Source organism: Pseudophryne corroboree, chromosome 3 (assembly GCF_028390025.1).
Source record: "Pseudophryne corroboree isolate aPseCor3 chromosome 3, aPseCor3.hap2, whole genome shotgun sequence".
In the NCBI taxonomy this organism is placed as follows: domain Eukaryota; kingdom Metazoa; phylum Chordata; class Amphibia; order Anura; family Myobatrachidae; genus Pseudophryne; species Pseudophryne corroboree.
In genome coordinates, this window is record NC_086446.1 from 541,646,060 (window position 1) to 541,673,890 (window position 27,831).

At 44.8% G+C, this 27,831-nt stretch overlaps 1 protein-coding gene across 3 annotated transcripts in view; it reads left to right on the forward strand.

The window, feature by feature from the left end:
• GCGR (glucagon receptor) overlaps nucleotides 1-27,831 on the forward strand; it is a 114,290-nt gene that overhangs the window by 69,660 nt on the left and 16,799 nt on the right. For 2 of the 3 annotated variants that reach the window (XM_063961198.1, XM_063961199.1), the window contains exons 3-9: nucleotides 11,371-11,467; nucleotides 15,087-15,194; nucleotides 15,269-15,390; nucleotides 16,628-16,734; nucleotides 16,976-17,129; nucleotides 18,948-19,101; nucleotides 23,793-23,853. In XM_063961198.1, coding sequence (XP_063817268.1) covers nucleotides 11,371-11,467; nucleotides 15,087-15,194; nucleotides 15,269-15,390; nucleotides 16,628-16,734; nucleotides 16,976-17,129; nucleotides 18,948-19,101; nucleotides 23,793-23,853 — 803 coding nt within the window. The remainder of the gene's footprint in view (nucleotides 1-11,370; nucleotides 11,468-15,086; nucleotides 15,195-15,268; nucleotides 15,391-16,627; nucleotides 16,735-16,975; nucleotides 17,130-18,947; nucleotides 19,102-23,792; nucleotides 23,854-27,831) is intronic. The other variant, XM_063961200.1, reaches the window with a different exon arrangement.

Consider the following 27,831-nt stretch of genomic DNA (forward strand, 5'->3'; position numbering starts at 1 on the left):
GTATTAAATGGCGTTCACAAGGCTGAATAATAAAGCCCTGATACGCACACCAAAAGATGTTTAATGTGTATATAACATCCACATCAAAAATTATTTAATGAAAAGCTGGATGTGTGTCAGGATATTAATGACACATTTTACACTCACATTAACTCTATAGTGATCACAGACCCATTCACAGCAAGTGCTATATACTCACTGTATATATAATCCTCCCAAATAAAAGGGCAGCAGAGGGTGCCTAATATACTTAGGCACCTGGTGTAAGACTCACTATCATATACACACCTTGAAGGCTTAACATGATACATTAACGAACCATGTTTACATTGATACTTTGAGCCTACATCCAAATAAGAGTGTGCTGAGCCCTTAACATCCCTATTATAACACAGAGGAATAAACCACTCTTATGATCCGAATTAGATCACTAAACATCTATTTGAATATAAGGATCCCAAGGGAACAAATATCATGTACAACAATATCTGGTTAAAAAGATTTCTGATCATTTATTATCATTAATTGTCACAGCTCTCTATGAGCCATAGCGAAGCTATGATAAAATCTTGTGACAAGTAAAAGATTGGATACTGTCAGAGCTTAATAACTGTTTCCCTTTAGTGGATACATTTGTATCTGAATGTTTCATATGCTCCTTTCTCAGTGGATACAACACTGCTCATGGAGCTAGAACACACAGACATTACTGAGACCTTATGACTGAGCTTGTATATTAACTCTGAGATACAGAGAGACACAGTACACATTTAGCATTCTGATCAGTTTATTGAGAGACAATTCAGCAAAATATATAGTAAATCATTAGCACCACATAAGGTGATATCTGGAATTTGGTTTCAACGATCCCACATCTGGAATCCTGGGAAGGAATACAATTAATTTGTGGGACATTTATTCTTGCAGCTTTCTCAGCTATCTAAAAAGTATAATATAACACACATAGACATGGAATATTTTTGACACACTCGTGACCATCTATAGATTTTGCTAGCAATACATGAGCGAATCCGGTGACATCTAGTGCGCAGCACTTTTATTTTAAACACTATTTCTTTTCTATTTACACGATTCTACTTTCCTTTTAATATTCGCTGGTTTTAACATATAATTCAATAAAAGTTATATCTTAATACAAGACTGTGTGCACCACCATAGGGCATTTCGAATTCTTTCTTCTCTTTTTTTTCCTGGCATTGTTGGACACTCACAACCAGTGGTTGTTCTTGTCTCAGGAGAAGGTCCTGAACCTTCAGGACAGGATTCAATGCTTCCTCTCTCGCCCGCGAGTGTCGATACACTCGGCGATGCAAGTACTAGGCCTCATGGTGTCGGCTTTCGACATGTTGGAGTACGCTCAATTTCATTCCCGCCCTCTGCAGAAGCTGATTCTTGCCAAATGGGACAGCCTGCCTCACCGGATCAGGTCTCACATGATCTCATTGTCTCAGGAGGTTCGTCTGTTACTGAACTGGTGGCTCCAGGACCAACGATTGAGCAGGGGTCGTCCTTTCTGGATCTCCAACTGGGTCTTTCTGACGACGGATGCCAGTCTGAGGGGTTGGGGCGCGGTGTTGGAGCAACACTCCCTTCAGGGTCGGCGGACCAAGGAGGAGTCTCTCCTTCCGATAAACATTCTGGAATTGCGGGCAGTGTTCAATGCTCTGAACCTTGCCCAGCATCTGATACAGAACAGGCCTGCTCAAGTACAGTCGTACAACGCCACCACGGTGGCGTACATAAATCATCAAGGCAGCACTCGAAGCCGAATGGCAATGATGGAAGTGTCAAAGATTCTTCACCATCTACCAGCCATATCGGCGGTGTTCATTCCGGGGGTCCTCAACTGGGAAGCGTACTTCCTCAGTCGTCAGGTCATACACACCGGAAAGTGGAGCCTCCATCCAGAAGTATTTCAACTCCTAGTGGATAAGTGAGGCCTACCAGACGTAGACCTGATGGCGTCTCGACACAATCACAAGGTTCCGGTCTTCGGAGCAAGGACAAGGGATCCTCAAGCAGCGTTCGTGGAGGCATTGGCAATTCCATGGAACTTTCGGCCGCCGTACGTGTTCCCTCCGATGTCACTTCTGCCCAGGGTGATAAGGAAGTTCAAACAAGAAGGAGGAATCCTGCTGCTGATCGCTCCAGCGTGGCCCAGACGGCATTGGTTCTCAGACCTAAAGGGTCTCTCGATAGAGCATCCTCTTCTACTTCCACAACGCCCAGACCTCCTCATTCAGGGCCCTTGTGTATACCAGGATTTGGCCCAGCTGGCTTTGACGGTGTGGCTCTTGAAGCTTCCGTTCTGAGGGCCAAAGGATTTTCTGAGGCGGTCATTTAAACCATGTTGAAGGCCCGTAAACCGGCTTCTGCTCGGATTTATCATAGGGTCTGGAATTCTTACTTTGCTTGGTGCGCAGCTAACAATCATGACGCTTACAAGTTTAGTACTGCCAAACTTTTGGCCTTCCTACAACGGGGACTGGACTTGGGCCTTCGTCTGGCCTCCATCAAGGTTCATATTTCTGCCTTGTCGGTGTGGTTTCAGAGAAAAATTGTGACTCTGCCTGATGTTCATACATTCACTCAGGGTGTGTTTCGGATTCAACCTCCCTATGTCCCGCCTGTGGCTCCTTGGGATTTGTCAGTGGTTCTGGAGGCCTTGCAAGAGTCTCCATTTGAACCTTTTGAGTATGCGGACCTTAAGTTGCTTACTCTTAAGGTCAAATTTCTGCTGGCTATTGCCTCTGCTAGACGGATTTCAGATTTGGGTGCCTATATCTGTCGATCTCCCTTTCTGATTTTTCACCGTGACCGGGCAGTCCTTCGGACACGCTCTGGTTATCTACCTAAGGTGCTGTCTTCGTTCCACCTTAACCAAGAGATTGTGGTTCCGGCTTTCATCTCTCCTGAATTGTCATCCAAAGAGCTTTGGATGTGGTATGGGCGCTCCGTATCTATGTGAAGAGGACAGCTTCCATTCGGAAGTCTGATTCTCTCTTTGTACTTTTTGGTTTTCACAAACGTGGCTGGCCTGCGAATAAGCAGACCCTGGCCAGATGGATTAGAATGGTGATTGCACATGCTTATGTACAGGCTGGTCTTCCAGCTCCTGCTACCATCAAAGCCCATTCTACTCGGTCAGTTGGACCTTCTTGGGCGTCTCGCCGTGATGCGATCCTTGAACAATTGTGCAAGGCGGCTGCCTGGTCCTCAGTGAACACGTTCATAAGGTTCTATGCCTTTGATACATCCGCCTCCCAGGATGCTTCCTTTGGACGCCGGGTTCTTGTGCCCGCTACAGTGCGTCCCCTCCCATGAGAAACTGCTTTAGGACATCCCCGATGTTAGTCCCTGTGGAACCAAGTGTACCCCGCTGCAGAAAAGAAGATTTATGGTCAGAACTTACCGTTGTTAAATCTCTTTCTGCGAGGTACACTGGGTTCCACTGGGCGCCCACCCTGATGTACTTAGCTTCTTTGGGTTTGTATGGCATTAGCCGCTGATACCTTCTCCTGTCGTGAGAATGTGGTGTAAGTGGCTACTAACAGTTGTCATCTCTTTTGCCTGCTACTGCATTGGACTGGTTAACGAAACTGAGCTCCTGTGCACGGAGGCAGGGTTATGGAGGAGGCGGCACTGAGCATCTTGGGAACAGTCAAAGCTTTTAGCCTGTTGGTGCCTCGGATCAAGATCCTACTCTACACCCCGATGTTATTCCCTGTGGAACCCAGTGTACCTCACGGAAATAAATTTAACAACGGTAAGTTCTTACCATAAATCTTCTTTTTTATTATTATTATTATTATTATTATTATTAAATTATTATCTTTTATTACTATAAGATGTTACAAAGTATCTGCATACTCTATAAGTGGGTACATTCTAGTAGCCTGTGAGTGTCATTAGATGTTACACATCTTTTACAGTAATAAAATGTAGTCCCACCTATAAACTAAACCACATGGATCTTACTAAATTAGAAATGTGATCATAACATGCTTGTTGTAATGTAACCATTAGCAACATTTTTTAAAGAACTGTTTACTATCAGTAAAGTTGAGACAAAAATATGATCACCAGTGACTCTCATTGGAAGTGCATATTGCCTCTCCATACCGCCACATACATTCATAATGTCCGCATGAGAACATGGACATGGTTATTATTCCGACATTGAAAAGGTTAACATGTTCATCATGTTGACTCTGATGAAATGTTGACATGCTGAGAATGTCATCAATGTGGTTTTCAGGTGAGTCTATTTATATAATGAAAGAAAGACATATTTGGCCATAAAGAATAGGACAGGTAGAGAAGATAAGTCCTCCGTTGGGGCACTCTTATGTAGCTCAATCAGGAATAGAAAATAAAGATAATATATACACTATTACCAGAGAGATATTGTCAGAACCCTACTTATGAAATCCTGATATGTTGGTTCAGTTATCTTTCTTTGGGAATCTGAAATAATCTTGTGCAGAATTTCTTTCCCTTTTCCCAAGTTTATTTATGTCCCCAAGCCTATCTCTGACCATGACCACTAACCCTAATCCTCACCCTAATCCTCAATCTAATGCTAATGTTGACATTTTGACAATGTAGGCATTCCATATGTTAACATTCTGCCCATGTCGATGTTTTCTAACATTTCTCTTGCGTCCTAGAGGATGGCGGGGTCCACATTAGTACCATGGGGTATAGACGGGTCCCTTGGGAGCCATGGGCACTTTAAGAGTTTAATAGTGTGGCTGGCTCCTCCCTCTATGCCCCTCCTACCAGACTCAGATTAGAAAATGTGCCCGGTGGAGCCGGTCACAGCTAGGGGAGCTCCTAGGAGTTTTTCTAGTTTTATTATTTTTTAAAAGAGTTAGGTACAGTGAGGTTGCTGGCAACAACCTCCCTGCTTCATGTGACTTAGTGGGGGGGGGGGGGGGGAGTAGGAACCAACCCTAGAGGTTAATGGTTCTCTATCTCCGCCGACAGGACACTGAGCTCCTGAGGGTGATGATCGCAAGCCCCCAAGGCGACCGGTCACTCCCACAGCACGGCCGCCACCCCCTAACAGAGCCAGAAGATGGAGTTGTGACTATGACACTGTTGCCCCAGTAAGCGGGTCACCGGCAGGAAATGGTGGCACAAGGGTAGGAGCGCAGCTCTGACAGGCTGTGCTCCGGAGGGCTCAGCGGTACTTGTAGTGCGGCGCTGTGAGTGGCGCCCTGGGCCAGCGCAATACCCTACACTGGTCATGTATAGCTTACAAGGTCTAACCCACTGTTTGCTGCAGAAATTGCCTAAAGTTAGTATAATCTCTAAGTCCGGGAAGACGTGCCATTACAGGGGGAGGAGCTTCTTCCTCAGAGCGGATCCAGCACTCACCAGCGCCATTTTCTCCCTGCAGATCACACTGAAGAGAAGCTGACAGGGAGCGCTGCTCTCCACATAACTCCAGCTTACCTCTGCGGTACTAGGGTGTTATAGACAGGGGGGAGTGAGATATTACCTGTTTAATTTATTCAGGAAGCGCCGGCTGTTTACTGTATAAACTGCCTACTGGGGCGCTGTGTGGCTGGCTCCTTATACTCTGTGTCTCTCTGAAGGTACTCTGGGGGAAACTGTGTCTGCATTTTCCTTTGTTTGTGTGTGTTTGTATAGCTGATATAAACATATCTAAGAACTCTGGGGGTCATTCCGAGTTGATCACTAGCAGCCGTTGTTCGCAGCGCATCAATCAGGCTGAAAATCGGCACTTCTGCGCATGCGTATGGTGCGCACTGCGCACGTGCGATGTACTTTCACAAAAGCCGATGCAGTTTTACACAAGCTCTAGCGACGCTTTTCAGTCGCACTGCTGATCGTTTAGTGATTGACAGGAAGTGGGTGTTTCTGGGTGGTAATTGACCGTTTTCGGGGAGTGTGTGTAAAAACGCAGGCATGCCAGATAAAAACGCAGGAGTGGCAGGGGACACGGGGGAGTGGCTGGCCGAATGCAGGGCGTGTTTGTGACGTCAAAACAGGAACTAAATAGTCTGAAGTGATCGCAAGGTAGGAGTAGGTCTGCAGCTACTCTGAAACTGCACAATTTTTTTTTGTAGCAGCGCTGCGCTCCTTTCATTCACACTTCTGCTAAGCTAAGATACACTCCCAGAGGGTGGCGGCTTAGCGTTTGCACGGCTATTAAAAGCAGCTAGCGAGCGAACAACTCGGAATGAGGGCCTCTGTATCCTGTGCTGCAGAGTGTGTATCTCATACTTACCGACTTTGTATTTCTCCTCTCCGGGAGAAGCCCGGAGAGGAGACGCTGCAGGTTTATTCGGGGGGCGGGGCCGGACTGTGACATCACTAAGCCCCACCCCCGCATCGGGAAATGCCGCGATTCGCGGGTCCGCGGGAAGGGGGCGAGGCTAAAATTACGCGATTTGCGTCATTTTAACCCCTTCTCCACCCGACGGAGGTTATCTCTCCGTCCTGCCCGCATCACTAGGGTGCGAGCAGGATGCGGGAGACCTGCCCACTCTTCCGGGGGTGCGGGGGGCTACCCCAAAAAACGGGAGCCTCCCGCAGCTTCCGGGAGAGTAGGTAAGTATGGTGTATCTTCTCCTGAAGAGTCTATTCCTTGTACTCAGGACTGTAATATACTGTCTCAGCCTTCTGAATCCGAACCCCCATGGCTGGATTCTATTAGGGGAATGAGATCCCAGATTTCATCCCGGATAGCTCAAAATTAGACTGAAACACAGGTTTTGAAAAAGTCTGTTGAGGTTTTGTCGTATTAAGCTCCCACTACCTCTTCAAAGACCCCAATTAATTACCCTAAGAAGCGTGCTCTTGCCCAAATAATGCAAGTTGATACGGATACCGACTCTGATACAGAGGATGGTGATGGGGATATGCAGGGGGGAGATGCATCCCTTGCTAAGGGGGTGCAACTTATAATTGAGGCTATTAGGGACATTTTACACATTACTGATGGTACCTGAGCCTGCAGAGGAGACTTACATTACTGATACTAAGAAATCCTCTATTACATTCCCTGCGTCTAAGGAATTAAATGCATTGTTTGAAAAATCCTGGGAAAACCCGGAGAAAAAATTCCAGATCCCAAAATGGGTTCTCATTGCCTTTCCTTTCCCTGAAGAGGATAGGAAAAACTGGGAAATCCCGCCTGTAGTAGACGCTTCTGTGTCTAGGTTGTCTAAAAAAGTGGTTTTACCTGTCCCAGGGTCCACCGCTTTAAAAGAGCCGGCTGACCGTAAGATTGAGACTACCATCAAATCATTATACATAGCTACTGGCGTAACGTTTAGGCCTACTATTGCTTGTGCATGGATTTCTAAAGCCATAGTAAAGTGGTCAGGCACATTACTAGAAGAATTAGATTCTATGGATAGAAGTGACATTGAATTATTCTTAAGTCACATACAGGACTCTGCAGGTTTCATGGTGGAGGCCATGAAGGACCTTGGCCATCTCAATGCGAGGGCTTCTTCCATGGCTGTCTCGGCACGCAGGGAACTCTGGCTGCGCCAATGGTCTGCGGATGTGGAATCCAAGAAGAGTGTGGAGAACCTACCCTTCACAGGTCAGGCTCTGTTTGGGGAAGCGTTAGATGCGTGGATCTCCACAGCAACTGCGGGTAAGTCAACATTCCTTCCCTCAGCTACACCACCTACTAGGAAATCTTATCCTACGTCTACCATGCAGTCCTTTCGGACCGCGAAAGTTAAAAAGTCCAAACCCCCTTCCACTTTCTTTAGAGGAGGTCGGGGGAAATCCGGAAAACCTGCGCCAGCCTGGGTACAAGATATTGTTACCCAGGGGTACAGACTGGAATTTCAAGAACTCCCACCTCACAGATTCTTCAAATCAGGCTTACCAGCTTTGCTGACAGAAAGTGCTATCCTACAGGAAGCCATTCAAAAATTACTAAAATCAAATGTCATTGTTCCAGTTCCACCTCACTTAACAAACAAGGGATATTACTCAAACCTGTTTGTGGTGTCGAAAACCGAATGGTTTGGTCAGGCCAATATTGAATCTACAGTCGTTGAACCCTTGTTTGAGGGAATTCAAATTCAAGATCAAGTCTCTGAGGGCGGTGATCTCAGGTCTGTAGGAGGGGGAATTTCTAGTATCCCTGGATATCAAGGATGCGTACCTTCACATTCCGATCTGGCCACCTCACCAGGCTTATCTCAGATTTGCGCTGCTGGACTGTTACTATCAGTTCCAGGCACTGCCATTTGGCCTCTCCACGGCACCGAGGGTGTTCACCAAGGTCATGGCGGAGATGATGCTACTCCTCCGCAAGCAGGGGGTGAACATAATTCCTTATCTGGACGATCTGCTGATAAAAGCGTCTTCCATGGAGAAGCTGTTACAGAGCATTGCTCTCTCAACTCAACTACTCCAGGATCATGGGTGGATCTTGAATCTTCCAAAGTCGCATTTACAGCCAACAAGAAGACTGTCCTTCCTGGGGATGATCCTCAACACGGAAGTACAGAGGGTGTTTCTGCCGGAGTAGAAAGCGTTGGTGATACAAGCAATGGTCCGGGATGTCCTGAAGCCAGCCCGGGTATTGTTTCATCACTGCATTCGCCTTCTGGGAAAGATGGTTGCTTCCTACGAGGCTCTACAGTACGGAAGATTTCATGCACGGTCTTTCCAACTGGATCTCCTGGACAAATGGTCGGGATCTCATCTTCACATGCACCAGAGGATATGTCTGTCACCGAAAGCCAGAATCTCGCTCCTCTGGTGGCTGCAAACTTCTCACCTACTAGAGGGCCGCAGGTTCGGGATTCAGAATCGGATCCTCCTAACCACGGATGCAAGTCTCAGAGGTTGAAGAGCAGTCACCCAAGGGGACAACTTCTAAGGAAGGTGGTCAAGTCTGGAATCCATCCTTCCGATAAACATTTTGGAACTAAGGACCGTGTACAACGGTCTTCTGCAAGCGGCACATCTTCTGAAAGATCAGGCCATTCAGGTTCAGTCGGACAATGTAACGACGGTGGCCTACATAAACTGACAAGGCGGAACGAAGAGCAGAGCTGCAATGTCAGAGGTAACAAGAATCATCCTCTGGGCTGAAAAGCATGCGGTGGTGCTGTCAGCAATCTTCATTCCGGGAGTGGACAACTGCGAAGTGGACTTCCTCAGCAGACACGATCTCCATCCAGGAGAGTGGGGCCTCCACCCAGCGGTGTTCGCGGAGGTGACAAGTCTTTGGGGCATACCTCAAATAGACATGATGGCCTCCCGCCTCAACAAGAAGCTTTGGAGGTACTGTTCCTGGTTGAGGGACCCACAGGCAGTGGCGGTGGACGCACTGGTAACTCTGTGGGTGTTCAAGTCAGTGTATGTGTTCCCTCCACTTCCACTTATCCCAAGGATTCTCAAACTAATAAAAAGAACAAGAGTTCAAGCGATCCTTATTGCTCTGGACTGGCCAAGAAGGGCTTGGTACGCGGATCTTCTGGAGTTACTGTTGGAAGATCCGAGGCCTCTTCCTCTTCGAGAGGACCTTCTGCAACAGGGGCTGTTTGCTTATCAAGACTTACCATGGCTACGTTTGATGGCATGGAGGTTGAGCGCCAGATCTTAGCTCGGAAGGGCATTCCGAACAAGCTTATTCCTACCCTGATACAGGTCAGGAAAGGAGTAACGGCTAAACATTACCATCAAATTTGGAAAAAGTACGTGTCTTGGTGTGAATCCAAGAAGTTTCTTACGGTGGAGTTTCAACTAGGGCGGTTTCTCCTCTTTTTGCAAGCAGGTGTGGATTTGGGCCTTAGGTTGGGCTTCATAAAAGTCCAGATTTCGGCCTTGTCCATTTTCTTCCAGAAACAATTGGCTGTCCTCCTTGAGGTTCAGACTTTCTTGAAAGGGGTTCTGCACATCCAGCCTCCCTTTGTGCCTCCTACAGCACCTTGGGATCTTAATGTGGTGCTGCAGTTCTTGCAGTCGGATTGGTTCGAACCTTTAAAGGAGGTTGATGTCAAGTTCCTTACTTGGAAGGCGGTCACACTATTGGCATTAGCATCTGCTAGACGTGTGTCAGAATTGGGGTCATTGTCCTGCAAGAGCCCCTACTTGATTTTCCATGAAGATAGAGCTGAGCTCAGGACGCGTCAGCAATTTCTTCCAAAGGTTGTGTCAGCTTTTCATATCTACCAACCTATTGTGGTGCCAGTGGCTACTGACTCCTCAATTACTTCAAAATCCTTGGATGTTGTAAGGGCTTTGAAGATTTATGTGACAAGAACTTCTCATCACAGAAAGTCGGACGCTCTGTTTGTCCTTTATGATCCCAACAAGGTTGGGTGGCCTGCTTCTAAGCAGACGATTTAAGGTGTACTATCCAGCATGCTTATTCTACGGCAGGCTTGCCGTGTACAAAATCTGTTAAGGCCCACTCTACTCGTAAAGTGGGTTCTTCCTGGGCGGCTGTCCAGGGTGTCTCGGCTTTACAACTTTGCAGAGCGGCTACTTGGTCAGGATCGAACACGTTTGCTAAGTTCTACAAGTTCGATACTTTGGCATCTGAGGACCTACAGTTTGGTCACTCGGTTCTGCATTAGCCTCCGCACTCTCCCTCTCATACTGGGAGCTTTGGTACATCCCCATGGTACTAATGTGGACCCCAGCATCCTCTAAGAGAAAATAGGATTTTAATTACCTACCGGTAAATCCTTTTCTCATAGTCCGTAGAGGATGCTGAGCGCCCGCCCAGTGCTTCGTTTTCCTGCATTTGTTACTTAGTTAAGTACTGCGTTGTTACTTGGTTAAGTACTGCATTGTTACTTGGTTCAGCCGTTGCTGAATTGTTTCAAGCTGGTTAGCTTGGATTTCTGTTGTTATGTGTGACCTGGTGTGAATCTCACCACTATCTGTGTATTTCCTTCTCTCGATGTATGTCCATCTCCTCAGGCACAGTTTCTAGACTGGGTCTGGTAGGAGGGGTATTGAAGGAGGACCCGGCCCACACTATTAAACTCTTAATATGCCCATGGCTCCCAAGGGACCTGTCTATACCCCATGGTACTAATGTTGACCCCAGCATCCTCTACGGACTACGAGACTTCATGTGGGGAATTTAATGGGTTGTGAGAATCAGAATGTGAGAGATTTTGGGAGAATTCTCCAGTTTTTTTTAAGTGGCAATCATTTACATGGCAAAACAAGGTTGATTTTGCCATGTAATTGATTGCCACTTTAAAAAAACTGGAGAATTCCCCATTTCATTCCCCCCACACCTGTCAATATTATGAACATGTCAGCAGTATGATTTCATGGCCGTTTCTGCATGTCTGTGAACTTGATTCCTTGTGCTCCCCACAGGCTGCCTCGGCTCAGATCATGGATTACCTGTATGACAGCTGGAAGAAGTATGAGACAGACTGTAACAAGAATATGTCCATGGAGCCCCCTCCAGCAGGTGAATATAGACCTTGCTATCTATATATTTGTGTATATACTGTATTTATAATCCTTTGTTTTGTGTTGTTGCACAAATTAATATGTATCATAGAAATTACAAAAAACCTAAAGTCTGACCTGGCACCCAACTACACAGTGACACTGACTTCTGAGTTATGAGGGTAATTCAAAGTTGATTGCAGCAGGATTTTTGTTAGCAGTTGGGCAAAACCATGGTGGTCTTTCCGAGTTGTTCTCTCGCAAGCTGCTTTTAGCAGCTTTGCACACGCTAAGCCGCCGCCTACTGGAAGTGAATCTTAGCATAGTAAAATTGCGAACGAAAGATTAGCAGAATTGCGAATAGACACTTCTTAGCAGTTTCTGAGTAGCTCCAGACTTACTCGGCAACTGCGATCAGTTCAGTCAGTTTCGTTCCTGGTTTGACGTCACAAACACTCCCAGCGTTCGCCCAGACACTCCCCCGTTTCTTCAGACAGTCCCGCGTTTTTCCCAGAAACGGCAGCGTTTTTTCACATACACCCATAAAACGGCCTGTTTCCGCCCAGAAACACCCACTTCCTGTCTATCACATTACGTTCACCAGAACGAAGAAAAAACCTTGTAATGCCGTGAGTAAAATACCTAACTGCATAGCAAATTTACTTGGCGCAGTCGCACTGCGGACATTGCGCATGCGCATTAGCGACTAATCGCTCCGTTGCGGGGAAAAAATAACGAGCGATCAACTCGGAATGACCACCCATGTGCAGTGCAGGGGAGGCAGATATAACATGTGCAGAGAGAGATAGATTTGGGTGTGGTGAGTTAAATCTGCAATCTAAATTGCAGTGTAAAAGTAAAGCAGCCAGTATTTACCCTGCACAGAAACAAAATAACCCACCCAAACCTAACTCTTTCTGCACATGTTATATCTCCCCCCCCCCTGCAGTGCACATGGTTTTGCCCAACTGCTAAAAAATTTCCTGCTGCGATCAACTTGGAATTACCCCCTATATACATATGTACACACATGGCCAAAAGCATGTGTACGTCTGATCATCACACCCATAGAGGGCTGGACTGTGCTCGGCCTCCCAACATACAGAAACATGAGGACGTACCTCAAGACCACGCCCCCATGCACTGTGAACACCCCCCCTTTTGGCACACGCAGGCGCTAAAATGCCAGGGTGTCTTATACAGACCCAGTCTGACCCTATACCAGGCATGTCTAAACTGCGGCCCCTCCAGCTGTTGAGAAACTACACATCCCAGCATGCACTGACACAGCTTTAGCATTCTCTGAAAGCAAAACTGTGTCAGGGCATGCTGGGATATGTAGTTTCACAACAGCTAGAGGGCCGCAGTTTGGACATGCCTGCCCTACACCCATATGTGCTTGTTGAACATTCATTTGAAAACCACGGGTTGAGATTTGGGGCTCTGTGCAGACCAGTCAAGATTTCCAAACCAAACCCAGCCAACCATTTTATGAATGATATCTGTTCATGAGGATATTATAATGCTGAAATGGGAGAGGGAAGTTGGAAGCACAGAATTCTCAAGAATGCCATTGTACACTGTAGCATTAAGGTTCTCTTTACTTGAACAAAAGAGTCCAGGCCAAACAATGAGAAACAGCCACAGCCCATTATTTCTCCACCAATATGTACAGTTGGCAGTGTACATTCAGGCGGTAACAGTTCACCTGGCATCCGCCAAACCCAGATTCATCCTCCTGGCAGAGTGGCCATCAGGGGGAACTGCCAGGACTGGAGTCCCGGGCCCAGACAGATGGGGGGGGGGGGGGGGGGCATAGCTCCTACCACTGACACCTGCAGTCTCCAGGTATCAGCCAGGAACTAGTCGGCAGGCTGTGCAAGACAAACAACTACCTTCTGGCAATTGGAAGGAGCGGAACGGCGTCTAGGGCTCTAGAGGAGGCAGGCAGAAAGAGTACTGAGGTGTGGGTGCTGTGCAGCTCAGGCTACAAGGACCGGCGTTGGAGGAGGATGGCAGAAAGAGGGCTTGGCTGAGGGGCCGGCTGACTGTGTAACTATGGGGATCATTGCTGGAGGAGGCAGGCATTCAGAAAGAGTACTAGAGTGAAGGGCTGGCTGCAGGTGTTGTGCGGCTATGGCTATGGAGGCCGGCCAAGAGAGGTAAGCAGAAAGGGTGCTCGGGGGAAGGGGTCGGCTGGCTGTAGGTGCTGTGTGGCTGGAAGTATTTGCAATAAAATTTTGTGTGTTTGTTGAGTGAGGGAATCGGGGCAATGTTTGTTTGTTTGTGTGTGTGTGTGTGTGTGTGTGTGTGTGTGTGGCTATGGGGGCAAGGTGTATGTGTGCGACTATGAGGGCAAGGTGTGTGTGTGTGTATGCGGCTATGGTGTTAGTGTGTGCGCAGCTAAGGCGGCTGTGTGTGTGCGGCTTATGGCGCAGTGTGCATGTATAGCTGTGACGGAGGTGTGTGTGTGCAGCTATGGCAGCTGTGTGTGTGTGTGTGTGCACGGCTGTGGCAGCAGTGTGTGTGTGTGTGTGTGTGTCTAATGGGACAGTGTGCATGTGCGGCTATGGCGGAGGTGTGTGTCTATGCAGCTATGGGGTCAGCGTGTGTGTGTGCGACTATAAGGGTTGTGTTTGTGTATATAGGTAGATGTGTGTGTGTGGTAGGGGGTTCTGCCTATGTTGTCAGTCCCGAGCCCCACAGTATCTGACTGTAGCCCTGCCTTCTGGTGAAGCATGAGTCATCACTCTAGAAAACGCACTTCCACTGTTCCAGAGTCCATAGTGCTTTATATCACTCCAGACGACGTTTGGCATTTTGCCTGATGACCTGAAGCTTGTGTGCAGCTTCCTGACAGCACAATCCATGAAGCTTCTAAAGAACAGTACTTGTGCTGACTTTGCCATCAGCAGTTTGGAACTCGGAAGTGAGTGTTCCAACCAAGGACAGATGATTTTTAAGTGCTACTTGCTTCAGTACTCAGCGGCTGAGCTGTTGCTGCTCCCATACTTTTGCATTTTACAACAACAGCACTTACAGATGACTGGGACAGCTCTAGTAGAGAGGGCAGGTGGCAACCTGCCTCCTGGAAAGGAGACATCCTATGACAGTAATATAACAGTACTATGTTGAAAGTCACTGATCTCTTCAATACGACGACCCATTGTACTACTAGTGTTGACTATGAAGATTGCATAGCTGTATGCTTCACTTTATGAGCCTGTTAGCAATAGGTGCGGTGGAAATGGACAAACACATGAATTAGAAGGGTCGTCCACATAGTTCTGGCCATGTAGTGTGTTTCTGCCTATCAATAGCCATAATGCAATGAAAGTGTTTAACCAACTTTTGCATAATGATAAACATCTACTTTCCTGTTATTCTGCTTGTGAAGAAATATATACATAATCAGCGCATTTACAGTACAACCATAGTTTAATGTGAGAAACATATCAGTGTTATGTTTAAGTATATGCCATCTGTGCGTCACATCAGCTAAACTAATTAACTAACCATAGAGAAGTAATTACTAAAATTACTAAAACTAATGTAACTAGTGATTAACAGAACGGCAACATGCAACTTCAGACATTCTCTTCCACCCTTGAAATAAAGATAATGAATTGTTTCCACAGGACTGGTCTGCAACCGGACGTTTGACAAATTCTCCTGTTGGCCAGATGCTCAACCTAATACTACAGTCAACGTCCCTTGTCCATGGTTCCTTCCTTGGTACAAGAAAGGTAAGACACCTTTAGTGAGTTCAGCATCCTGGTACTGAGTCCTGCTGTACAATAACAAGCTTGTCCCCTCTCAGTGCAGCATGGCTTTGTGTACAAGCACTGCGGGCCAGACGGGCAATGGGCACCCACTGTGAATGGCCATGCACAGCGTGATACCCGGGAATGTGAACTTGACCAAGCGGATTTGGAAGATCAGGTAGAATTTTGGAGTAGACCCAGACCTGCAGGAAATTTTGTATGGGTGGTTGGTGCCAGGGTCTGTCCCAAGAGATTCTTGTTTACTGTATGTGGGGCTCTGTTCTTGCATAGGTTGCCAGCGCGATAAATGTAAATGTCCCCCTAAGATCTGATACAGTGTCTGTATCTTGAGGCTGACTATTCCCGGAACTGGCAGTTCCTGATGGTTGGTGGGCTTTGTGCCATCACATTCCTTGACCAATTGTCAGCCGTGAGCCTTAGGTTGGGTCCTAAATCTGCCAAATATCTAAGTGTTTAAGTTATTGCTTCCTGTTACTGTTAAGCCAGAAAATTCAGATATAAACAAGCAAACCGGTATGAAACACTGGCTGCATTTTGTTACAGTATACTAAAGGTTGAAATAAGACTGGGTGAAAGGACTCTGTATAGAAGAGTCCATTAAAAAGGCTGGACAGAACAGAAGTTCTAAGTATGCACATATTTCCTTATGGAAACTAATCACTGGACAAATGATGCAGTGCTGCTCCCAGGGTTGCTTGTCAGGTTATTTATTGATCCAAGTCACTGACTTAGGATGTGGAATGAATTTATGTCAAATTCTGGCACTCTGTACAAACTAGCCATGATTTTGTGAACCTGTTCTTGTGTTTTGTGGCTTACAGTATAATACTACTATTATGAATATTAAGGGCTTAATGCAGACCTGATCACTGTGCTACAAATTTTCAGATGTCTGAGATCAGTGAGTTCAGATTGCGCAGGGAGAGTGGAAACCTGCCCCGTGCAAGTGTGCGAATGCATGTGAACGCCATGCGAAAACTCCGCCAGACAGCAGACAGTTGCAGATTTGTTCGCTCACCATCGAATGATTTTTTCAGTCTGTGCTTAGCCCAAGACTTACTCCTACAATGCGATACAAATAGGATGATCGGGGCTGGAGCTGACGTCACACACCCGCATTAAAATGCTTGGGAGCACCTGCGTTTTTCCAGACACTCCCTGAAAACGGCCAGTTACCACCCACAAACGTCCACTTCCTGTCAATTACCTTGCGAATGCCCGTACGATCGAAATTTTCGCACCATCCTGTCGCTGTTTGACGACGCACCTGCACACTGCAGTGCATACGCAAGCGCAGTCATTCAATAATTGTGATCAGGTCTGAATTGGGACCCATATTCTAAGGTTGCAGTTGTACTTGACTCATAAGTGACATGTATTCTTTTTACTTACAGGAAAGGTTTGCCAAGACTTATGAAAGCTTTAAGATCATGTATACTGTAGGATACTCTTTGTCTGTCGGAGCGCTCATACTGGCTCTTGGTATTCTTGTAGGATTCAGGTATGTAGGTGCCAGCGAGGCCGCTAGACCATGTTTTAAAATATTAATCCTGTAGTCACCTAAATATTCATGAAAGCCATTTCAACCTACCTCGGACTCCTCTACTCCCAGTCACCCATTTATTGAACTCTTCTCCCACAATAAACCAGTTACATTCTTCCTGCAGTGATCCACCAGACTATCTCCCTATAAAAATGACAGAGCAATCTCCCTGACTTCACACTGCTGCTATGTCTTTCAGTAAACTCCACTGTATGCGGAATTATATTCATATCAACCTGTTCACGTCGTTCATACTAAGGGGAGTGTCCGTGCTGGTGAGTGACACCATGCTGAAGACTCGTTACAGTGAGAAAATTGATGGGGAATACTTACATGTCTGGCTCAGCAGTGAGGTGAGAGGGAAGCAAGTGTGTCTCCTAGTCACTGGTAGTGCTATTTTCAGCTGCTTCTGCTTAAAAAGTGAATCAATATGTTATGGGCTGTTTGGGTTCGGGAAATCGGCAGTCAGGATCCCGGCAGTCAACATGCCAACGCCGGGATCCTGGCCGCCAGAATGCCGACTGAGGGGCGGGCGCATCGAAGCCCCTTGCGGGCTCGCGGCACTCACCACGCTGCGGACTCAGTGGCTCACTGCGCTCACCACAGGTTCTTTTCCCACTCTATGGGTGTCATGGACACCCACGAGTGGGAATAGCCCTCGACCCCCTGCCAGCACTTTGCCAGCCAGGATGCCGGCGTCGGTATGCTGACCGCCAGGATTCCAACTGCCGGGATCGTGACTACATCCCGTTATGGGCTTGTTCCATATTTGCATTCTAAATTTGGATCATTGCGTTTAAAGCAGGCGCATGTCCAAACTGCGGCTTTCCAGCTGTGGAGAAACTACACATCCCAGCATGCCCTGACACCTTCAGCATTCTCTGCCAGCAAAACTGTGTCAGGGCATGCTGGGATATGTAGTTTCACAACAGCTGGAGGGCCGCAGTTTGGACATGCCTGGTTTAAAGTTTTACAATATCACAAAACATATTTTGAATTGTATTGGTAAAAGGACAGCACAGGAAAAATGCATGGATAACACACTTACAATGCACCGCTATAACACATTTATCCTGCATTTGATTCCATGTATGTGTACGCATTTTCTCCTATGCATGTATGTGAATGAGCAAATAAGGTACAATCACATGGTGGTTATATCCCAGTAGGAAAGATCATAAAAATGCAGCAGTATAAATTGTTACTACATTTTTGCCTCCTCTAAGAACTCCTTCAGCCTGCATACCATGTGGTGTCTTTATAACCCATGAATAAGCCTCCATTTATGACATATCCTCCATTAACACCATCCACTTCCAATTTGTAAAGCGCTCTTATTAAGGTACGATTGAGACTGTGGGCCTGATTTAGATGTGTACACTAAGCAGTAGCTGCAGCCACTACTACAAAAGTAAGCCAATGCTGCAGCCGTTAGGCTGTCCCTTGAGACACCCACAGACTACAGCTCTAATCTGCTGAGATATGCACAAAGAAGCACCATCGATTGGACAACAGGCACACCATCGGACTTCTCAGCGGCTCGATGACTGCTCAGATTATCCGTCAGAATTTGGCTGTCAGGCAGTCCCTGACACCAGCAAGCCCCCAACATGGTCTCCGTTTGGGGGCGGCAATAGTCTCCATTTCACAAAACAGTGGCTTGTCACCTTCGGTTGTGTGGGAGTGCCGAGGCCAGGATCTCCGATGGAGATTTCCTGGCCTCAGCAACAGAGCTGTAGCAGCTAGTCTGCATATCCTAAGGGTTACTCTTCCGGCCGATGGTGTCTCAGAGTGGTTCGATGCTGCGATCATGGATGCAGCAGACGATCACACATGCATGCAGGAGGCGTCTACTTATACCAGACGCCTCCTGCTGCATTAACATATAGGAAGTAGCAGCTATGCTTACTATGACCACATCTGAATCAGGACCAGTGTGAGCAGTAAATTATAGTGCTACATCCTTTGATTTCGAGTTACTATGATCCTCACCTGCATGATATATGTCTATAAATGATGAGGAAAATATCTCTGGATTATTTTTAACCTAGCCTTGTTTTAATAATTGCTTCCACTGCAAAACTGCAATTGTAACGGCCACATCCCACCCTGTAAAATTTCCTTCCATCACTCCCTCTGTGCCCACTCATTGTGCTCTCACCTTATCCTAGGCTGGGTGCCGCGCTGCCACAGTCCTTATGCAGTACGGAATCATTGCTAATTACTGCTGGTTGCTGGTGGAGGGGATCTACCTGCACAATCTGCTGGTTTTAGCGGTATTCTCAGAAAGAAGTTACTTTGCGCTTTATATCTGCATCGGATGGGGTGAGTAAAGCTATTGTAAGTACCTTGCACCATTTGCCAATCATTGACAAACCACTACAAGAGTTGTGGAGATATGGATCACAGTTCCATGAATGTCCACTTCTATTTTACTACTCAGTGTTATTTACAATTAAAATCGATATTACAATAACATATTTCTCTAGCGCTGTTAGACAAAAAACAGAACAAGTGTGTAGTTTGTGGCAGAATGTATAGGGATATCGGTGTGTTGTTAATGGGATCAAAATCTTAATAGGTGAACTCTGGAAAATCCATTCTCCTAATAATTTTTTGCCTTTTAACACTGAGCCTGTGAAGAGTCTCTCGCCCGACAGCCCCTCCTGATCTCTTCCCCAGGCTACTACACCTGGACGAGTTTGAAAGTACACAGGACTTGCTCAGATGACACTTCTGATTGGATGAACTTCAAAACAGCATACATCCAATCAGCAACAACTTACACAAGATCAGCGCATTCTCCTGGCAAACAGCACATTAAGCCAGCTACATCTGTTGGAAATAAGTTAAGGGATGGTACTGGGGAGAGGTTCTTTTAAAATTACTAGCGGGATGATGGATAGAGTAAGTAATAAAGATGCATATGTTGCCAGGTGGGATGAAGTCATGTTTTCAGCAAAATGGTGGGTTAAAATACCATCATGTTGTCCCAGCACCTGCAACAGCTTTATGTAGCATGATTTTATACTATAGGCAGTTTAGATATACAAGTGACAAATAGGCATTCCACCTTTAATAAAGCTTGTCATTAGGTTTGCAACCTCTATTATATGCTTTGGAGTAAAGATATATTTTTGCCTATCAGAACTTAACAAAATGGTTTTACTGTGTTAAGAGCAGAGAAGGGTTTTTAGCTTACATTTATTCTCATATCCTGTTCTATGAATTTATGTGCAGCGTTATTACTTACATTTTCAATGTTAAACGAAGTAAGATTGTGATTTACTAAAAGCATAACTGCAGCCAGCACCACTGACCAGTGCAGCCGCCCACACATCCTCTTACAAAAACACGGTTTAATTAAAGTGAACTCTCTAAACTCTTTGCTTACTGCCTTGAAAAGTGTATGTGACACAGTATTTGATACATTGCAAGCGATACACCAATATGGTGCTACCACACACTGTATAGGTGGCCATCCACTACTCAGACTTGTCTGAACTGCAGATCTCATCAGATTTCTCTTGAGCTCTCCCGGGAGCTTCCCGGGAATCGGATCTGACCCTGGGCTTAATTTTCACTACATTCACTTCAGATGTATCTGATGCGATCTATCATGTGTCAGATCGCATCAGATATATCTGATGCACACATGCTACATGCGATTGATCTGATGCTGCTGCTGCCGCTGTTCCCCCTCTTGGTGGGTGGGAGTGGCCAGGGAGATGCCAGTCAAGTGACGCTTCAGATGAATCTGATCAGATACATCTGAAGAAAAAAAAACAATCCGATGTGCACCTGATTTCTTCAGATTCCGATAAATAGTTGGGGCAGCCTCAGAGATTTGTAGTTCAGACAAATCTGACACGGGAGTGCGCATCGGATCGGAAGAGCCATCCGATGTGACATTTTTCTTCAGATTTGACGGTCAGATGCGTCGAAATCTGAAGAAAACTGTCCAAATCGGACTAGTGGATGGGGGCCTTATGTGTATACAGTGTGTGTGTGTATATATATATATATATATATATATATAAATGTAATAAATATAGGATGTCCGGCACTCTGTCAGCTGCACATCTGGTTCCGGTGCCCGAGTCAGAAATGTGTATATCAGAGGATGAAATACACGGCACTCAAGGAATCAATTTTTAAGTAGAAATGCGATCAACGTTTCGGAGACCTTTAATCTCTGTCGTCAGGACATATAAGATAGACAATAAACATTACATACCTTAAATAGAAACATCCAGGTGCTCAAATGGAGTCCAATCCCGTCTCGCTGCTCGATCCCGCTGACGTCACCGGAAGTGACCTCACAGCGGCGTCATCAGCCGGCAGGCCTGAGAAGGAGGGGGCGTATCCTCAGTGCACGTCCCATCACTATGGTAACAAACTGTGAAACAACACAGAAACTGTACAATAATGGATGAATGAAAGACTTATATGAGACAGCGTTTTCCTATCATGTCCTGCATTTTGCATATTATTACTGTAATAAATAGATTAATTCATAAAACCTAAATAGGAGCTAGCCACATTGTATCCTGGGACCCAGGCAAATTAACACCTAAACTGAACAAATGAAAACAGCATAGACTATTAGTTGCCAAGAAAGCTACTGTAAGATAGTTGCTCATTAAGGCCAAACGGTTGTAACGTTTGTAGCGTATAGATCCACTTGCTTTCGTGCTGTAAGAGAATATTATCTCTATTGCCACCTCTTTTGCATGCGGGGAATCCAATCTATCATTTTGTATCTTAGTGTGGCAAGGTTATGGTGAAACTCTGGAAAGTGTCTTGCTACAGGTTGATCATTAATCTAAAGGCCCAACACACTGGGCGATTTTGAGCTGAAAGCAGATCACTTTTGGTGTGTTGAGCTGCTTTCAGCTCAAAGCCGCCCAGTGTGTATGGACAAGCGATGAGCGATGAAGGCTGATGCTCGCTCCCGCTTCATTGCTGGCGGCCGCCGTTCATCTACTGGTATTACCAGTAGATGAACGGCGAGGTGAGCGGCTTTCCTTAGCGTCCTGCTATGGAAAGCCGTTCACCCCCGCTGATATCGCTGGGCAGGGGGGAACAGCGCTCATTGTGTATGCACCTTTAGCCCTAGCACTACTGCTCGTCTCTGAGTTATCAAGTGCCTTCCTGATACTGGACTTGTGGGCTGCCATCCTCTCTTTAAAGCTACGTACAGTCTTGCCCACATACATCAGGCCACAGGGGCATCTAATGTAATACACAACATGTGTGCTTGAACAGGTTAAAGGATATTTAATTTTGAACCTTTTACCAGAACAGGGATGGGCAAAAGTCGCTCCTGTTTCCAAATATTGGCAGGTAGTGCAATTGATACATTTGAAGTTGCCCGGTTTTCTTGTTAAGAAATGAGTTATGGGTTTTTCGATAAATCCAGTGATATTGTTATGCACCGCTGAATCCTTTATATTGCGTCCTCTATCCTGTTCTATGAATTTATATGCAGCGTTATTTCTTACCTTTTCAATGTTAAAGGAAGTAAGATTGTATTTTAATAACAGCATAACTGCAGCCACCAGCACCACTGACCAGGGCAGCCGCCCACACATCCTCTTACGAAAACACGATTTAATTAAAGTGAACTCTCTAAACTTTGCTTACTGCCTTGAAAAGAGTATGTGACAAAGTATTTGATACATTGCAAATGATACACCAATATATAGCCAATTAATGACTGAATGAAGATAATGGGTCATGCATGAACCAGCCAGTGCATACGGTACCCCAGCTGCTGGCATGACCACAATGCTGAGTATGAATAAGCTGCGTGTGTTCAAGTTTCTGATATCAACGCGACAGCTGGCTGGTTTTCGTGAAATCAAATAATAATGGGATTATCTCCCACCTCCCCATAGTGGCCTCTGGTAGGGAAAGTCCTAAGAAATATGGTGATAGACGCACTCTTGAGAAAGTAGGTGTGTGTGTGTATGTATATATATATATATATATATATATATATATATTTATATATATATATATATATATATATATATATATGTAAAATGAAAATAAGGCGGCACTCATGGGTCTTACTGAAAGAATTCACAACCACACAGGGGGTTCCTATTTGACGCTTCAGTCGGTCAGACTTTTCAAAAACATATAATGATGCTACCTGCCTGTGTCTGATCTGAATTCTTGAGTGCAGGCTTCCATGGTTTGTATGTTGGGCTCCTGGCTTGGAGTACCTAGGAGGACACTGAGGCCCGAGGCCTAAAAAAGTAAAATATGTTCTGACAATTTTTTTTAAAAATAAAAATTAAACGTTGATCTGTTTGAAGTCGCCAGATGGCTGAACTAAATAATGTTTATGTGTGTGTGTGTATATATATATATATATATATATATATGTATTTATGTATTTTGTCCCTGAAATAAGTTTAGAATTATGTTCTGGAAATAGTATCTAGAGGGGTGAAATCATACTACATTAGGTAAGAGTTCTCCCCTGCATCCTTATAGCAATGTAGCGTACAGAATACTGAGTTGCCAGGAGATCCAATGGGGACATGGCAAAGTGTGTGGGGGCATGGACAGTACCCGGGCTTTCTGCAGTACCTGCACACTGTTCACCAAGTGAGTGTGCTCACACCATCTGGGGCTTACACCACCAGACCCACAGACTGTCCATGGTACATTTTGTACCCCACCCCGGGCTCCCCTGATGGTATGCACATATCATGCATTTACAGAGCCAAACATTAACACAGGACCTGTAGACCCCCAGCATAATTCCCGTCCCTCGTTTTTCCATGTTGCTGACACAGAGCAAGTTATGGCCGCAGTATCCTACACAATTCATACCCTCATGTCACCACAGTAGATTTTTACATTTTTCCAACTTAACTATAACCAGAGTTTTTCTCATTCTGTCGGGTCATTTCTATTTCCTAGTTAAACACACAAAAAGATAAACATCATTTCTTATTCCTGTTTTTAGTAATCATACTGTTTAATTGTTTATTTTGCAGGGACACCTATTTTATTTATGATCCCATGGGTGGCTGTAAAATATACATATGAAAATGTACTGTAAGTATTTGCGGGAGGTTCATCTACATTTGTAACTCTTTTGATCCAGATGTGATAAATAAGTTGAACATTCATGTAGAGTTCCAACAATGTAACACAACAGAAATGATATGCCCATTCTTACGTAATACAGATGTGTCTTATACGTCCTTGCTGCAGCTACAGCCCTCTAGCCTTATCAGATCTAGCAAGAATCTTCTAGTGCAGTGGTTCTCAAACTTGGTCCTCAGGACCCCACACGGTTCACGTTTTCTATGTTACCCAGCAGGTGCGCTGTGTATCACCAACTGCCACATTTTAAAAATCTACAGGTGACCTGCAAAATATGGACCGTGTGGGGTCCTAAGGACCGAGTTTGAGCACCTGTGTTCTAGTGTCTGGCGTCTTTTTTTAACTAAATGCAACGTGATGCAACTAGGCCACATGAGGAGACTGTGCTGATTGATTTGATATATGACACTTGTATATCTGTGTGTGACTGAGTCTCTGAATCAGTATACAAAGTACTACAATGTAGCAGTCACAGCTTATGTCCAATACAAGTTTTGTTGTGCTCCGATTACAGACTCGAGTCTATTCATGAAGCAGTGGAAAGTGTGGAGAAGTGAGCACGTGGAAAAGTTGCCTATGGTAACCAATCAGTGTTGAGGTAACATTAAAAAATGCAATCTATGAAAGTATACGTAGCAGAAGATTGGTTGCCATGGGCAACTTCTTCACTGGCTCACTTCTCCACACTTTCCACTGCTTCATGAATAAACCCCTATGTAGCACACAATATACAATTGTACTATATCAGATTAATCAGCACAATCTCCTGTCTATAATATATATATCACTAACATTGAAGAGGCTATATAAGCTTATACCTATTTTGTACATTTTTAACACTTACGAGCAAAAACTCCAAAAAAGAGTTTGTAATCTTTGCAGTATGTACTATTTATCTGAGGACGATGATGTTATTTTGTCTCATAAAAAAATGAATCGTTCCTGTCAAGAGCGTGAGATGTGAAAGACGAATAGCTACGCTAAAGGGATTCCTTACGCCAAGTCTATTTCTCCACAGTCAGCCTGTCCTGACAGATACCCTGGTTACATAGTAACCCCAGAAACACCAAGCAGTGCCATGTACCAGTGTTATATTTACATGGCAGCTGTGTGAAACTGTTGTGACGTTCTCAAAAACAGATTTTGGGTGCGGATACATTAAATGTAATGGCTTTATTTAAACAATTTTCACTTCATTTATGCTGGATTTTCTGTTGTCTTCTCAGCCAGCCACTGCATAGTGTTATGTTTGTCAGATGAGAAAATGTAACATAGAAACATAGAATGTGACGACAGATAAGAACAACTTGGCCCAACTAGTCTGCCCCTTTTTTACCATATTTTTACCTCAAACCTTATTTGATACTTATTTCTTTGTAAGGAAATCCTTTTGTCTATTCCATGCATGTTTTAATTGCTTTACTGTCTTAACCTCTGCCACCTCCGATGGGAGGCTATTCCACTTGTCCACTACCCTTTCTGTGAAGTACTTTTTCCTCAAATTTCCCCTGAACCTACCTCCCTGTCTCCTAGCAACCTGGAAGCTGGCTACTACGTGTAGCAGCACACCTGATTGAAATGCCTCATTACCTGACTCTAGCCTGTTGTCTCCTGTGAAAGTCAGGAGGCTGGTGGACGTGCAGCAGCACAGCTGCAGAGAGTTGATAATTAGGGGAGTCTGGCTGTGCTGTGACTCTCGTAGCTTTAGAACTGCGACCTATAAAAGTTAGGATTTGCTTGCAGGCTCATTGGCAGGATGGTTGGCTGGATGGATAACTAATGTCACTACAGAATAATATGTATGGTTAATAATATATATGTGCTCTCCCATTGCCAAGCAAGGAATATCAGTATATCACATAGCAAGCTTGCTGTGATCCCCTGGATTCCAGGCATCTCTGTTGGGCTGTCAGGAGCTGTGTAATCTGTAAGAGCAGGATGTGTGCTGTGAAAGTGTTGCTTTCACTTTACTGTTCGCATTCTCTGGGATGGGACATGAGTTCGTGTGAGCTGTAAAATGACATAAGAGGCAGTAAGGGATCATTCATGACAATCACAAGACTTTTGTTTGTATATAAGCTGTTGTATATGATGACACTCATTGATGCCGGTCACAGAGACAGGCCCATTTTCGGGGGCTCTGGAGCAGGGAAAGCTGTCAATAGACCACCTATTATTATTATTATTATTATTATTATTCTTTATTTGGCACCACAAGGGTTCCGCAGCACCCAGTTACAGAGTACATTCGCACATAATCAATACAGGAAAACAGTGGCTTACAGTTGAAGACAATATAGGACAAGTACAGGGTAACTAAACATAACTACATCAGCAGATGACACTGACATAAGTATCAGAGTTGCCGAAAACTGCAGGATTTGGACAGTTGAGGACTATTAAAGTAAGAAAAGGATAAGCACACGAGGGATGAGGGCCCTGCTCGTGAGAGCAAACCACAAAAAGAAAAAAGAAAAAAAATGAAGAGCCGGTGTCTGTAATTGACCAATTAAAGAAATTAAGTATCCATCAAAATTCACGTTCGCTTCACTCAAGGGGCTGTATATACCCCTAGGTAATGCAAGGACGCTCGGTTATCGGGGGTAGGACCACACCGGGATTTCCATCAGGGAGGTAATCGGACACTCTGTTACAAGCTGATATCTGCCGCTACACCTTTACTATTCAGCGTGCTTCAGTTACAAATTGACTGATACAAACTAACACACGCTGATGTCTCAACAGGACAGTTTCTTTTAGTGCATTGATCCCTTATGTAAGGAACAGTTATTTTCACTGATTGATACAAAGTTACTACTGGTTGATACTTTTTTTCTCAGTGCACTGATTCCCTATCAGGGATGTTTTAACAGTATTTGTTATAATTTTTAAACTGCTGGCCAGCACGTTATTATTTATTATTAGGTTAAATTTAAATTGTCATTTGCTAAATACAATTGGTATAATTTTTATTGAATAAATTATTTTTAATTATTTACCGGCTCCGTATAAATTCATTGGGTATCTATTATGAACACATGAGCGCTCCCCTGCTCGTGAGAGCTTACATATGAATCACTAGTACTTCAACTCCTCTTGGACATCTATTCTCTGACACTTCTCTTCACTGCGCTCCTCTGCTTATTAACCTTAACTAACTCTACTTTTTCATGCCCCTGAATGGCTGAATCCTCCATTGCCATTACGATTGTTCAGTCTCTTGTATGCAGATGGAGCACCCTTTGTAGCTGTATTAAATGCAGACTTTACATCATAGTTTGCATTCTAGGCACTCCTTTTGACAATAGGCCACAATAAATAATCTTTAACAATTTATTCCGTATTTATTGCTATGTAATGCCATTAGTAATGTTTCTGGATTTTGGTGAACAGTTTCAGCTTTGACTTTGCATCAGATTTTACTGTGCCTGCAGCATTAACATACAGGAAATATACTGGAGTTCTCAGGGAGCACTCGTTAAATGCATAATCATCCTATCTCTCTTATTTTTATAACTCATTCGGTACTGGCGTATAGATTTTTCTTACTAATTTAATTTGGCTTCCAATGCAGGGATCCTAAATAATAATGTTAGAATTATCCCTTGTATGCTTAGGAAGTAAGTTTTAGTAAATTACACTGAATATCCACCCAAAAATAAAATAATACAGATTGGCCCTGTACGTACACACTTCCCAACAAGGCTTTACTTTGTACTCAGCATTGCATTCTGCATATAATGAGGTCTGCAGGAGCTCTAGTACACTCTGCTGCATGGAGCCTTCGAGAACACACTTCTAGTTCTCTGATACGTGAAGACAAAGAACAAGGTTGGAGATGTTATATTAGTGAATAGGACCCTTAAGTTCCTGCCCTTCTTCAATCATTATTATTACAGATGTATTTGCTGAGAAGCAGGGACGGAC